This window comes from Thermobia domestica, chromosome 4, assembly GCF_964235325.1.
Source record: "Thermobia domestica chromosome 4, izTheDome1.hap1.1, whole genome shotgun sequence".
In the NCBI taxonomy this organism is placed as follows: Eukaryota; Metazoa; Arthropoda; class Insecta; order Zygentoma; family Lepismatidae; genus Thermobia; species Thermobia domestica.
The window spans coordinates 235,400,522-235,415,170 of NC_137457.1; the positions used below are offsets into that span (position 1 = coordinate 235,400,522).

General features: G+C 34.1%; 2 protein-coding genes across 2 annotated transcripts in view; one reads left to right on the forward strand and one right to left on the reverse strand.

Moving 5' to 3' along the window:
* LOC145683916 (synaptotagmin 1-like) overlaps positions 1–14,649 on the reverse strand; it is a 246,462-nt gene that overhangs the window by 91,287 nt on the left and 140,526 nt on the right. Inside the window, exon 7 of the mRNA XM_081755592.1 lies at positions 9,145–9,321. Coding sequence (XP_081611718.1) covers positions 9,145–9,321 — 177 coding nt within the window. The remainder of the gene's footprint in view (positions 1–9,144; positions 9,322–14,649) is intronic.
* Positions 1–14,649, forward strand: part of LOC145683917 (trypsin inhibitor-like) — a 472,745-nt gene that overhangs the window by 61,330 nt on the left and 396,766 nt on the right. The gene's annotated exons all lie outside the window — the stretch shown is intronic.

A 14,649-nucleotide genomic window follows, 5' to 3' on the forward strand; every position in this document is an offset into this window, starting at 1 on the left:
TATAATAACAGATTATTGATTTTTTCAGTTAATAATATTTTGTGAACGTTCTTGTTAAAGGAACGTATTCCATCTTCTTCAGTTATTTCTATTTATATATTCCTAAAACTAAGATTATTCCTCCGATGTTGTTTTCGAAGATATATTCAAATCTTGCAATATTTCTTGCAGTGCTTAAGCAAGCGTGTTGCATGCTCAGTAACCAAACACAAGTATAACGTATGCACTTAATGTGTTCACTACATTCCAGACAGCGAGGCTAACATTTAATAATGCCAAGTAATAAAAGGTGCCATAATACTTACATGTAGTCATTTGAACCAGCATGCAAATGGGTCGTAGGGCACAACCATAAATACAGGCCAAAAGCAGAGTAGAGAAAATTTGATGAAAAAAAGAAAAGATATATTCATGAATAGAGTAACTTAAAAAGTCACGTTTGTTCAGTGGAACTGTATATCCTGTAAGAAACTGTTCAAGTTTCTGTCCTCTTGCTATAAATTTATAATTTGAAACAAAAATGTAAATTGAATATAATGTTCCGAACACTGAAATAAAAATAATACTTTAAAAATCGTTCAAATAATTAGTCATGTCTAAATAAAAATATACATTTTTCTAACAATTCCAATTATAATAAAAAGAAACTTATGTTAAATTTATATATATATATAGTGCTAAGTACATCTTTGTGATTGCCCGATATATGACGACGCTATGTTTGTGTAATACCAGAAATTACCACATATATTTTAATACTAAAAATATTTGATAATATTGCTGTCAATATGTATTGGACATATTGAAATGAACAATCTTTAATGAAAGTTGATGGTTTTGAAGGCAATGGTCATATAATATATTAAGCAAATTTATAGTTTCTTATGATTGTTTTGAAGATTGAAGACTCAAATCCAACTCTTTTTTAAAATTACAATATTCCCTTTGGCATTATTCAATAGCATCTGAAAATAGTGTGCTAGAACTATTTTTATGTTTCTAGTTAGATGCAATTGTAACTTGGGCAGGTAATTCAAAAAGTTCTGTTTAGTCTATATGCAAGAAAGTAGGAAACACTGCTATGGAAAGATTTTACAACGAGTCTTATAGAGATTTTAGAGGTGATGTTGAACTTCCATTAGTAAATAAAACAATTTCCGTTAGACCGAAATTCAGTCAAAAAAAAAAAAAAAACGATTAAAGTAATAACATCCTTAATGTATATTTTACTCATATTCTCTTTACTTTTTGTTCCTAGTCTTTCTATCCACTGAATTTACATATAGTTTACATTTATTTATTATTTGTATACTTTACGAGTGACATTTATAAGATGAGTCTGTGTAACCGAAACAAGCACGAGGGTCTGAACTCGATTTTGGGTTTGACACCAGACTTTTCTGCGTTGACCAGCATCGTGCGGTAACATGTAATTATGTGTGTCAAAACTAGTGAATTGTGTGTTAAGAGTGAGACCAAAAGTAACGGAATAGGACCCAATGTACTGGCTACACTTATCTAATTAAAAACTTCGCTTCTGGAAGGTGATAGTTTTTCTTGGATTGTAATGATAACGAGTTTAGAAATATTTTTAGTAAAAATTGGTAGATGTGGGGAATTAATCCCAATCGACGCATTTAATTTTCTTTTTTGCCCAGCATTTACTCCAAATGCTGTAAATTTTTGCCATAATGCTATCATAATAAATAATGTCAACTTAATTTGCTGCAAAAGTTAGCCAAGCCAAAAAAATATTAAAATTAATAAGTGTTTGTGTCTAATGATTTACTAATTTAATCACAGCTCAAGTTTGTCAATGTTATTCCTATACAATTATAAGAAACTATTTTAATTAAGAACTCTGGTGTTCGACAGAAATACACGTAGCCTAAGGAATAATAATGAAGTAAATTTTACAATCAAAAAATCCTAAAATCTCACTACATACATCACTGAAAAAAAAACGAAATTACAATCTGCATTGAGAACAGATAAATATTACCATAAATTGCAAAAAGAAAAAGAATCCTGACTTTCTTTAATATCAAGTTTCTCAATGTATTAGGTGGAGAGGATTGATGCTACAGTGAAATTTAAAGCTATGCCGGCGGTAGTTGACTACTAATTGAATTGGTCCTACCGAATTGGTCTCGATGGACTAGCCAGACGAAGAGTGTTCTGGGAGGAGGCAGCAGTTCTTAAATAGCCAAGTTGGGAAAAATCATAGTGATTTATATAGCAATTTGAACATTAATCCCAGGTGTGGTCAGAGTGACTTTAACAGCTGAAATACTATTGGCTGGAAGGCAACGGGAAACCAGCACTCTATTTCTTTCGCAGGTGAAAATATAGTTCCAGTGGTAAAATATACCCCATTCGGATCTCCAGGAGGGGCATGTTTTGGGAAGGACTATTGGACGAGAAATTAACAATGTGGGGAAGATATATAGAGAAAATCAGTCATGCAAGAGCAAAAGGTTTAGGACAGGAACGTGGAACGTAGATACCATGTTACAGAGAGGGAAGTTAGAAAATCTTAAAGAAGAAATGAAACAAAATAATCTATACTTGGTAGGAGTTTGTGAAGTTAGATGGGAAGGCAACAGGGAGTTGAACAGCGAAGAATATATAGAATGTTTACTCAAGTAATAAAAAAGCAGTGGGAATAATTCTTGGTAGGCGCTTAAAGGAGAATTTGCTGATGGTAGAGTTACGGTGTGAAGACTTAAGGGTAAAAAAAAGAGAAGGAACTAGTAGTGATACAGACACCGACGACTTTGCATACAATTGCAGAAATAGAGGAAAATTATGAGGAAAATGAAGAGATTATAGACTGGGAGAAGATGAGTGTATGTGAAATTGTTGTGGGAGAAAAACGAAGTTAATGTCGTAGGCAAATATGATTTAGGTAAAAGAAATGAAAGGGGAGAGGGACTGGTTAATTTCTGTAGACAAAATTCACTAGTAATTGGGAACACGTGGTTCAATCAGCACAAGAGAACAATATATACACGGGAATTCTTAATAGACGGCTGAAGATATCAAATAGACTACGTTATTATTCGCGACAGGTATCGGAATAGCTTATAACACGAAGACCTTTCCCGGGGCTGATAATTTCTCTAATCATAATCTTGTGTTGGCCGAAATGGATATGATGAAAATGTAGACAGAAGGAAAGTAGGCAAGAAGATGTTAAATACTGAAAATTTGAAAACGAGGAGGTAAGAAATCATTTCGTTGAAAAATTCCAAGAAAAGGACTCAAACGAGGAAAGGATAGATGCGAGTAGTAACAGCTGGTGAGAACATATTAAAGTTCGCATAGAGGAGGCTGCAGAAGAAGTTACAAGTTACCGTGAAGACGTAACCGCTAAGAAACCATGGGTTGGGGGAAAAGAGGGGTAGAAATAGGTTAACACAGAAGAGAGCAGAACGATGTACAGGAAGTTAAACAATGAAAGACTGTGAATTTCAGTTCAAAAATGATTTTATTCTTCGACATAATCTCCCTTAACTTCAATACACTTGGTCCAGCGTTTCTCCAACATCAGTATTCCTTCTCATAAATGGGAGTCTGGAAGGTTGTGTAAATAGTCATTCACGATCCTCTCAACTTCTCTGTTCGATGTGAAGCGCTACTCATCAAGAAATTTCTTCAAGTTTTGGAACAGATAGAAGTCCGATGGTGCCAAATCAGGAGAATATGGGGGATGGCAGAGCAAATCCCGCAACTTTCCCGTCGCTAACGCACCCTTGTGCACAAGTACGTTGTCCTGGTGAAAGATGATTTTGTTCTTCTTTAAGACAGGCCTCTACTCGCGAATTTTCGAATCTAGCTGCTCAAGAAGGCTGGAGTAATATTAGTCTGTAATTGTTCTCCCTTAAACCAATCAACTAATGGTAATCAATTAACAGGATTCCTAACGCATTTTAAAACACACTGGCCATGCCCTTTCCGGCCGATACGATCGTCTTCGCTTTCTTCGACGCTGCACCACCGCCTTCCACCCACTACATGGACAGCTGTTTCATTTCTGGCGTGTAGTGGTGAACTCATGTCCCATCCATTGTCACAAATCGCCGCACAAAATAGGTCGGATCCCTTTTGAATCGGTCCAAAGATTGCTGCGAAAATCGTTTTCGTATTTGCTTTTGGTCGGCAGTCAGCAAATGAGGCACCCATCTTGCGCAGAGCTTTCGCATCCCTCTTTGTACAAGATGTTTCGCACTCGTTCCTCCGATATCCGCACACTTTCAGATATCTCACTCACCTTCACTCGCCTATCGTCCAACACGATATCATACACTTTTTCGATTGTTTGCGGTGTGGTTGCGGTTTTTGGCCTTCCTTCACGTGGGTCATTTTCAAGGGATATGCGACCACTTTTAAATTCAGCTGCCCACTTTTTAACGGTTAACATGGAAGGAGCAGAGTCCCCGTAAAATTTTGTCAACTTCGGATGAATTTTCGTAGGGGTTAATCCATCCAAAACAAAAAAAATGTTTACGGCACGATATATGTTTATCCATTTTCACAACTAACAAGCAAGACGTCTAACTGCAACAATACCTGCACACAACCTATTTGAAAGAACAAGTTGACACTTGTTATTCGAACAACTGGAAAGCGCCCCCAGGCAAGAACAATAAAATTTTGCTGATTGGAATGCCATCTCTGGGTCAGGCCGAGAACTTTTCACCTCGACCTCATATATGTATATTGTATATGAAAAAAGTCACCTTCAGACTTTCAAAAATTTCTTCCGACCTCAGTTTTCAAGATATAAGATTGAAATTTTTCACACGTATTATGTACATAGCAATGTATCCTTTTGAAAGAATTCAGATCCCTACGTGAACTCAGGCCTGGGCCAGAGGGGCGTAAAAATTGTTTTAAAAAATTCGAAAAATCTCCCGGTTTTACCCGATATTCCCATTTCTGGTGTATAATACGGACAAGCAAGTAATGCCATTGGAAAGTATCCTCTATCCTGAAAACAACTAGGTATGAACCATAATTCTACAATATATAGTAAGGAAGCAGTACGTGTTTGAGTGAAAGTCTAAAATTTAACTCAAAAAGTGGAAATCATAAAAGGGTTAATCAGTATCATATAGATAGATATAACTTAATATAGGTTTAGATATGTAGGTTTGTTAAGCCGTTGCTTTATAATAAACTAAAATAAGCACTTATCTTCCTATGATAGATGGATTATTTTCTACGTTTTACGTTTTTTCTTAATAAAAACTGTTCCTAAAAACCCTAATCCAATGATAAGTTAGAGGTAGCAGAATACTTGATTATGGAATTGCATAACTTACAGTTTCTAATATAAAAATTATATGTGAAAAGAAAAAGAATAACAAGGGAAGCATTCGTGAGAAAATCTTTGGTAGTTTACACAAGGAGGTGGAATATATATATACCGAGAGAAACAAGAGTTTCTTTGATTAGACAATAAAAGAAAAGAATAAAAACATATATATTAATATAAATATAGAACTTTTGAACAATAATTTGTTTACAAAGATCATATATTCTGATAATAGTATAAGCGTACTGGTGCTTTTCGTTAGTTTAAAATTTGATCATTTTTATATATTGAGTAAGATTGCATTTACTTTAACGAGTAGATGCGCTTGAGCTTTGAGCTCGAGCGTCGTACACTGTAGATTAAACTTAGAAGCTCGAATTGTTTGTATTTAACAGATCTATTTTCTATTTATCATTATTATTATTATTATTATTATTATTATTATTATTATTATTATTATTATTATTATTATTATTATTATTATTATTATTATTATTATTATTTAGTTTGCCCAGCAACCAACATGCGGTTACATAAATAATAATATTCAAGTCCTAATATTTGTACGAACCTTGTCCTATTACTAAATAACTAAATTGAGATAATACAGCTCTTAAGTTAGAATGAAATCATATTAACATTTTAAATCGGCAACTTGCTGCACGCTAGTGACATTTATTCGCATCAGGCAAAACAAGCACAGATAGCGACATATATTAGCGTGACACACTGAGACGTTAAACTTTTATAAATAGGATACTAAAGGTGTTTTAGTTATTTAAAATTTGAAGCTGATTTAATTACTTATATGTTGAATAGTATTGCATTTAACACTTTTATATATGAGTTTGTAGTACATATTTTCTAAACCACTGGCACTATCGTTGAAATATTGTAAGTAAATAAACAAACACAGCCTTAAGGATCTTTTATGTAGTATATTTAAAAATTCAGCAAGGATTTTTATTTCGAAGATCAGAATTTTTTCTTATTCTTGACTTTGATACAGATGAGGTTTTTCTCTTTTGGCATGTTGATCAACTTGGTTAACTGAATCGAATTGTCTTGTCGTCACCATTCCAGTTAATCCTCCACTCTATCCAAATCCTGGTTTGTTTAGTTTTTACTTACCATCTTACTTGCGACTTAGAGAGTTAGAGCATATTTCTATGAGGTTTAAGTCCCATATTTAAAGTCTGGTAACACCACTGATAAAAGATCAGGTGATAGAGCAAATCGAGTTCGGTTTAATCTGCCGAATCATGTTCGATTTTCGCTCTCGTCTGACTTTTAATACAAATATTACGAATAAAATTATTACAACATTACTATGTGAATTAATAAAAATAAATTAACACTATGATGAGAATGGGAGAATAATAAAGGAGAAAAGAAGCGAATAATAATATTACAATCGTATTGAATCTAATTTTAAAAACCATTTTCGTAATATTCATTTTAGGTTCGTGATTATGCTGGAAGTTAAAAATATTGAAGTGAATTTAGAACTGTTCAAAGAAAAGCAGTATTTCCTACTATCGTACATAAAGACAAAGAACTAAAGAACCCAGTTTTACGTTTCACCTAGACCTAGATATTTTATTCAAAGCTCAATCACCCATGAATTTAATTATATATAAGCGCAGTAGCGTAGCCAGGATGTGTGTTTGGGGGGGGGCCAAGTGCTGTTATAGGCACATATAGAAAAATTACAAACAAAAAAATATATAAACATAAAAATATATAAAAAATTACAAACATCAAAGTACCAAAGTACATTGTCGGACCTCTTTGGGGGGGCCCGGCCCCTCCGGGCCCCCCTTCCCTACGCCACTGTATAAGCGTATTCTAAAAGCACTTCACACTAATTCAAAATTTCTAAAAATAAGAAGTGCTAAAATTTATTTAAAACATTAGTCAAAGTTGCTATTTTTTTCAAATGTGGAAGATAATCATGCCTCCAGGAATGTGTTCTGTAGCCAAGCATGGAGAAATTTTCTAGGCTTCAAGAGCGATCCGGGACTGTAACCTTAACCTATAGGTTACAACAGTGAAACCCCACTATTAGATATAATTGCACTTTCAAACAATGTTTTTCTAACAAATTATTTATATTAAATGGATCAAAGACAGAAAACGTTCCCATATACCATGCAACCAAAATTCTATCATATTGTACCCATATCCAAACTGAAAGGAAACGAAAATATTAAGCATCATGCACAAATAAATAAATCGAATTTATGTATATTGAACAAGCATTCCCTGTCAGTATAACTAGCGCACCCATGAACGTTGCGCTCCAAAGTTCATACGAATTTGTACAACTAAATACGTGATTAATAGATCTGATACATAATAATAGACTTAAGACGTTCAAGAATGTCCAGTTTCACTGACTATAGTACTAAGAAACATTATATATTTTCAACATTACCTAAACACTACTCGTAATTCCCATTTTGTTTCTTAATAGTAACATGTAAACTTAAAATGATTTCCTGAGCTTGGCATAAAGGGAAAAGACTTTACAAATATTACAATACATTACCTTAAATTGAAATAAAACATCTGATACGGCAGTTAGAACATGTCCAAGAAACCTTATTTGCAAAGCCATAACAAATTATATGCAAATGCAAAATCAAAACAAGCAATCAGCCAAACAGAAAATCTGTTGTGTAGTTTTCTCAGTAGGTTCTACACTTGAACTTACTATAATATTTACAAGATCTACCAACCTAGAATGCATTATTATATCCAATTTACATATAAAAGACACATAAAAACAAAACAGTTCATACTTTAAGTTTATGATAGAAACTGTGTTGTGAAGCTATTCTGTTAAAAATACATTTAAAATTATTAAAATAGTATAATGCCATCACAGTACAGTTTAAAATGCAAGTATCCTACTTTACAACGAGAATTGAATACTAACAAAATTTCAACATATCGTTAAAACTTCTGTAATATATGTATGTTTAAGTATTTCTGTAAATAAATGATGAGATCGACTACAAGTAAATGAAATCATTCGAGTAACTGAAACAAAATTGTAAACTTTATACGTGCTTTACTGGAACTCATAAGAAGTGAAACAAATAATGAAATTTCTCTCTTTTAGTTTTCAAATGCTTTAAACTATTGACAAAGTAATATTAATTTATGAAGATATCCGTGAAAATCGTGTTTGTAAGAAATAAAACTTTATCCTTTGTTATTAGGAAATTAACTTATGTCAACAGAAGAATGAAAAAAAGAGGTTTTTATTACTTCAAATTCTTTCATAGTACTATGATTTATAAAAATAACCAAATTGTATAAAATGAAAATTCATTTTTCACTCGGATTCAGGTAAACATATGCAAAATAACTGTACGTTTTTTCAACAATAAACTAGAAATTACATATACATATATACTGATTCATTTGTACGTAACAAGAAAACTGAATTATTGCAGGATTTGAACCACATAAAAATGCATGCACACTGCAGAACATTCTCACTGGTGATGGCGATCAATTTTTTTCTCTAATATTCTTTGAACTAATTTTCGTGTCATCCAAGTGATGAGTGCTGTAGCGTGATTCAAATTATTGAAATGAACATTTTTGTCTTAATATACATGCCGTGGAGCGTAAGAAAAATATCTATTTTTGTTTAAACTAAGAACTTACAGAATAGTAAGCAATATAGAAATTTATTTAAAATGGTTGTTTTAATACTATATCTCATTGAGTATTTACCATATAAAACTGATATGAAGATATAGAATCTGTAATTTTAGACTGTGCTGCTTAATGAACCCATAACAACTTACCGGCCCACCTTCTCCTTCTACACTCTGTAAATCTCTCCATTCTTCGATTGTTTGAGCGAGGTCAACTTGGCACAGTGGCACTTTTACTTCACCAATCTGGTCATGTTTCGAGAAACGATCATAGTCAAAGATTGCGAATACTAATGTCATACCCATTGCATCAGCATAGGTAATATTCTGAAAAGAACGTAAAAATATTTTTAAAATTATTTTCAATCACATAGAAAGCATTGATTTAATAGTGAAGCAAAAACGTGCTTACAGTTGGTATGATTATGAGGGGAATTGAAATATTACATCCAAACGTTTCACTTATGGCCGTTACTTAGTTACTCACTTTTCACTTCTGTATTTTTCATTTGTATGCAAATTTCCTTTTATGCTTCTGCCATATAACTTTATGTATTATGAAATGTTTATGCAATCGTCTACATCAGTGGTTTCCAATCTTGTCTCTCTTTTAAATACCGTCCCCCTTCGTAAGCCCTGGATACTTCATGCTTCTTCCTTCCAGCTTATTGGTTAGTGCTTTTTTCTACCCCTTCTGTGATTTGAGACACCACTGAAACCTTAATTCTCCATTAATACTTATAATAATAATAATAATAATAATAATAATAATAATAATAATAATAATAATAATAATAATAATAATAATAATAATAATAATAATAATAATAATAATAATAGTCCACTGACTAACAAAAAAGTTAAGCACCTGAAAGGAATGGTCCAATATCGACATAATTTCGTACATGTGCATACCATTCGCGGATACAAATGATTACAGTTGCAATAAACTGTTACGTTTGGAATGGCTACCAGATGATTAGTGTTGTCACCATGAGACCATGTTATTAGGCCTGATAGGGTATACCTAGGTATAAGTAGCGTGCGCAGCCTCAGACAGTTCTTGAGGATTGTGAAGGACCACTGAAAAAGCTGCGTGTAAATGTGTAACAACGTTACCACTACTTGACAGGTTTTGAAAGGGGCTTCAGTGTGTCTGCATATGGTCGGTTGGTCGAATCATGCAATCTTTAGGCGTGTAGGGCATTCAGATGTGGTAGTAGTCCGAAGTTGAACTTAATGGCAAGATATAAGAAACCACAAACGTAGTCAAGATTCTGGTCACCCAAGTTTCATCACACCAACGGAGGATCCGTGTATTGTGTCCCAAGCATACCATAACCCTTTCACATCTGTGATTGCCAACTGGACGTACATAATGGACTGATTACAACACCCCGTGACATCTTGCACCATTGCTCGTAGACAAGGAGCAGCCGAATTGCTGAATCGCCGTTTCATTCGAAGGCTACCATAATAGTGTAACTGCTTTTGGAATGCTACCATAGCAAGGAGCATGGATTATTGAGTAGTGGTGTCCCATTTTGAGCCACGACTTTCGGGTCAGCACTACCTCGGATGATCATCGTCTCCAAGTATGGTTGTACTAAGGGGAAAATACATCTTGATGTTGTTCCTGGCATGATGATGTGAAGAGGCATAGCGTATCACTTAAATCAATCTGGTAGGTATTCAGGGAACCCTGACGACACAACGATACGTCATTGAGATCCTACTTCCTCATGTGTTGCCTCAAATGAGACAGTATCCTGCTACCATATATGAACAGGGCAGCGCTCGTCCACATACAGCATGTGTCTATATAAGTTATTTACATGATATCGTCGCTTTCAATACATAAGGGCGTAACTTACATTTTTTGGGATTTTGAGATTTTCAATTCTTCCGATAGATGTCAACCGTGTCTAGCTGCTGGGAAATTTTTGTGGCTGTATGGCGAACCGTTCAGCTGTGGGGGGTCATTTTCATAAGGGCATTAAGAGATATAAAAACAAGTTGTTCAAAGCATAAGGGCTTAAATGACACATACGCACTTCTGTATTAAACGATCTGAGTACACAGTAATATGGCCTGGCGCTCATACGCCACAATGAGTACCGCATTTTTTGGTCTCTTTGTATGTAAAAGCCGCCATGGATTGTTTACGATTGTTGATTTGGATTTGGTTAGGGGTTTGGTTGTTAAAAGAGACATGGCTATTGACATACAAAGAAGTTTTTTTCTTTTGTTTTGCGAAAGAGTTCAAAAGCAATGAATAGAGAGGAAGCAACACAGTTATTGTGTCAAAAACAGGAGAGCAAGAAAGTCATAAAAATGAACAGGCGAAGCAAAAGTATTGCTAAAGGAGATATTTGCCGGTTACTGACATACAATGACGATGATAGTGCTTCAGAGTGTACAGAGCTGAAAGATGACAGTGATGGGGATCCAGAGTATTTGCCTGAAAAAGGTATAGTATATTTTCCTTAATTTAATATTTTTTCTACAGATGAATATTTTAAATTAGGAATATAATAGCAAGGGTTTATCGATTAAGAACACCCTTTAAAATCTTTATAACAAAGGAGTGCCATTAAGTTTAATTAGTACTAAAAAAAACTAACTCTATGGCTTATGAAACCCGGAGGTTCAATGCCGCGTTCACAAAACCTCTCCACTGACTTCTATCCTTAGCTAACTGCATCCAGTTTCTACTTTGTATTCCAATCTCTGCGAGATCCATCTTAATATTGTCCTCCCGTCTGCGCCTAGGTCTTCCTAATGGTCGTTTTACGATTGGTCTTCCAGTCAAGACTTTGAAAGCGTTTCTACTTTCTTCCATCCTAGCTACATGACCCGCCCACCTAAGCCTCCTAGACTTAACGACCCTTACAATGTTGGGTAGACCATATAAATTCTGTAGTTCCTCGTTATGAAGTTTCCGCCATTCCCCATTTCCGTTCCTCTTGGGTCCGAATATTCGTCTCAGGATCTTGTTCTCAAATACTTTAAGTTTAATTAGTACTAATAAAGAATATCTATAATACGCATTTAAGATGTTGAGAGTAAAACTGCTGTACAGTAGGATAGAGTCCCAATAATCTCACACAGTCTCAATAAAGTATGTGTCAAGTTTAGTAAGTTGTCCGAAGATGGAAAAAGAGCAGAACTGCAAAATTACGAGGAGCACTAACAAAGGAAGAATGAAGCAATTGAAGAAAAGAGACTAGACAAGGAGAATGCATTGAAAGATAGAACTCATAAGGTGATTTGTTTTCATCTTCAGCATGTGTTAACAACGCCGTCCTGCAAAACAGGAGTTTTGTATTGCGCGGAGGAAACTAAACGTTTACAATCTTTTTATTTACGATGTTGCTACTCCTCAGGGCTAGTGTTATTTTTGGGACGAAACAAAGGCAGAAAGGGGCACAGATGAAGTTGCATCATGTGTTCTTATATCCTTACGCGAATTATCAACAGAAGTTGAACACGTGACCATGTATTCCGACTGCTGCGGAGGACAAAATTTAAATAAGAAATTCGCATCAATGTGTGTATATATGCGGTGAGTGGTACTCATATAAAAATGATTGATCATAAATTTCTTGAGCCGAGACATACGGAAATGGAAGTTGATTCCATGCGTAGAACCATTGAGCATGCGAAGAAAATGTAGATGTGTTCGTTCCAACAGAGTGGTTAAACTGTTGCTCGAATGTCGCGCAAAAAGCCGTTTCCATACGAGGTACACTCGATGACAATAGATGATTTCTTTGACTTCGAGGAAGCACGAAAAACTTTTCTACCATGCAGCAAAGATCAAAAAGACAATGAGATTGATTGCAAAAATTGCGTTGGATAAGATTCAGTCAAGGCGACTTGGCGACAGTCCATAACCCGAATGAGAAATGATTTTTCCAGATTTTCGGTACGAAAAGGTACCCCGAGAAGCTGTATACTAAACCATCCTACACTCTTACACCGGTATTATTCTGCTCGACCTATATCTCAGCAAAAGAAGAAAGACTTGGAAAATTTGTGCGATATACGCGTAATACCACGAGACTACCACGCATACTTCCGAAATCTACAAAGTGATGAAAATATCGAAGATTTTGTTGAGGTCCTTTGTTAAAAGGACTTTCCTTTGTGTCAATACAGCCATAATGCTTACCTAAAAACATATTTTTTTATATTCTATAATGTGTAACCACAGTTACATTTTTCATACGTAAATGTTATATACAACATAATAAACACTCTTATAATTATAACAAAAGAAAAAACATTAACTGTAGTATCAATGCTCATTACGTACAAAACTGTAAAATATGTGAAAAATAAAGTTACTAAAACATACGCCATTATTGTTATTTTAGAACTAGAATTTAACATATATCTGTTCACAGCATAAGGGCGTAAGTTAAAAACTTTGCAATTTTATCAAGACATACGAACAGCTGGAAAGTCAACTCTACACGGAAAGGAACATTTGTCCCTCGCCAATAAGCGTCCAAAAAATTAAAGCTTTCCTGAAAATAGTCAAAAAGTTATGTTGACTTGAACATACTACAAAATCTTCTTTCGCTTCTCCTGTAAAATTATGAAAATGTTAGTTACGCCCTTATGTATTGAAAGTGACGATATTCAGGTACTTCATTGGGCAGCAAAATCCCTCAAGAGAGAATATAACTTGTCTCAGGAGAAGATATAATGGCCCTTCTCAATCAAATCAGAGATGCATCCAAGCCAGAGGGGATTCTGGAATAAGATTATACAACCACGTGATAACAGTAGTAATGAACTCCGATAGACCTTCTAGCGCTAACAAATCATTGCAACTCTAATCGTTTACATACCTGGAATTACGTTGACATCGAACTGTTTTTTACAGGTAGTTAAATTTATTGATAGTCACTATAATAATGACAATAATTCTCTCCAGTTTACACGTATTTCCTGTAAGCTTCCTGCATACTATTGTACAGCAGCATTATTTTTACCAGCTTTCTTCTTAATAAAACCACAGGCCTTAATCAATAGTTATTTTGTGTTTCTACGGTACAACATTCGTAATAGTACTTATTAAATAACCATAAGAAACAGCGTCATTAAGTATGCATTCTTGGCTACTTGTAAATCAGTAAAAAAAAAAGAAAAAAACTGATTAAATGTCACTTTTTATTTTTTTTAAATATTTCAACCAACACCGACAACCCTTCCGAAGCAGAAAACAAACAATACTATTTATTGTTAACCAAAATCTCAAAAATGAAGAGTTAGGGGTAATGTAGAAAGAGAGCAGTATGTAGTATTCAAACCTGTAGCGAATGTAAAATTAGCTAAACCCAAGTTGTAAATGTTCATTACAGGTGATTTATGTTCATAATTTCGGGCTTTATTTCTATCAGTAGTTCGCGCTTCTTCATCTCTCTACTATTCCCCCGTGGGGGCCTACCCCCAATTTGCAAACCATTCCTCTAGATCATCAACCAAAATATAGAGAATCCCAACAGAATTTAATAATAATAATAATAATAATAATAATAATAATAATAATAATAATAATAATAATTATTATTATTATTATTATTATTATTATTATTATTATTATTATTATTATTATTATTATTATTATTATTACTATTATTATTG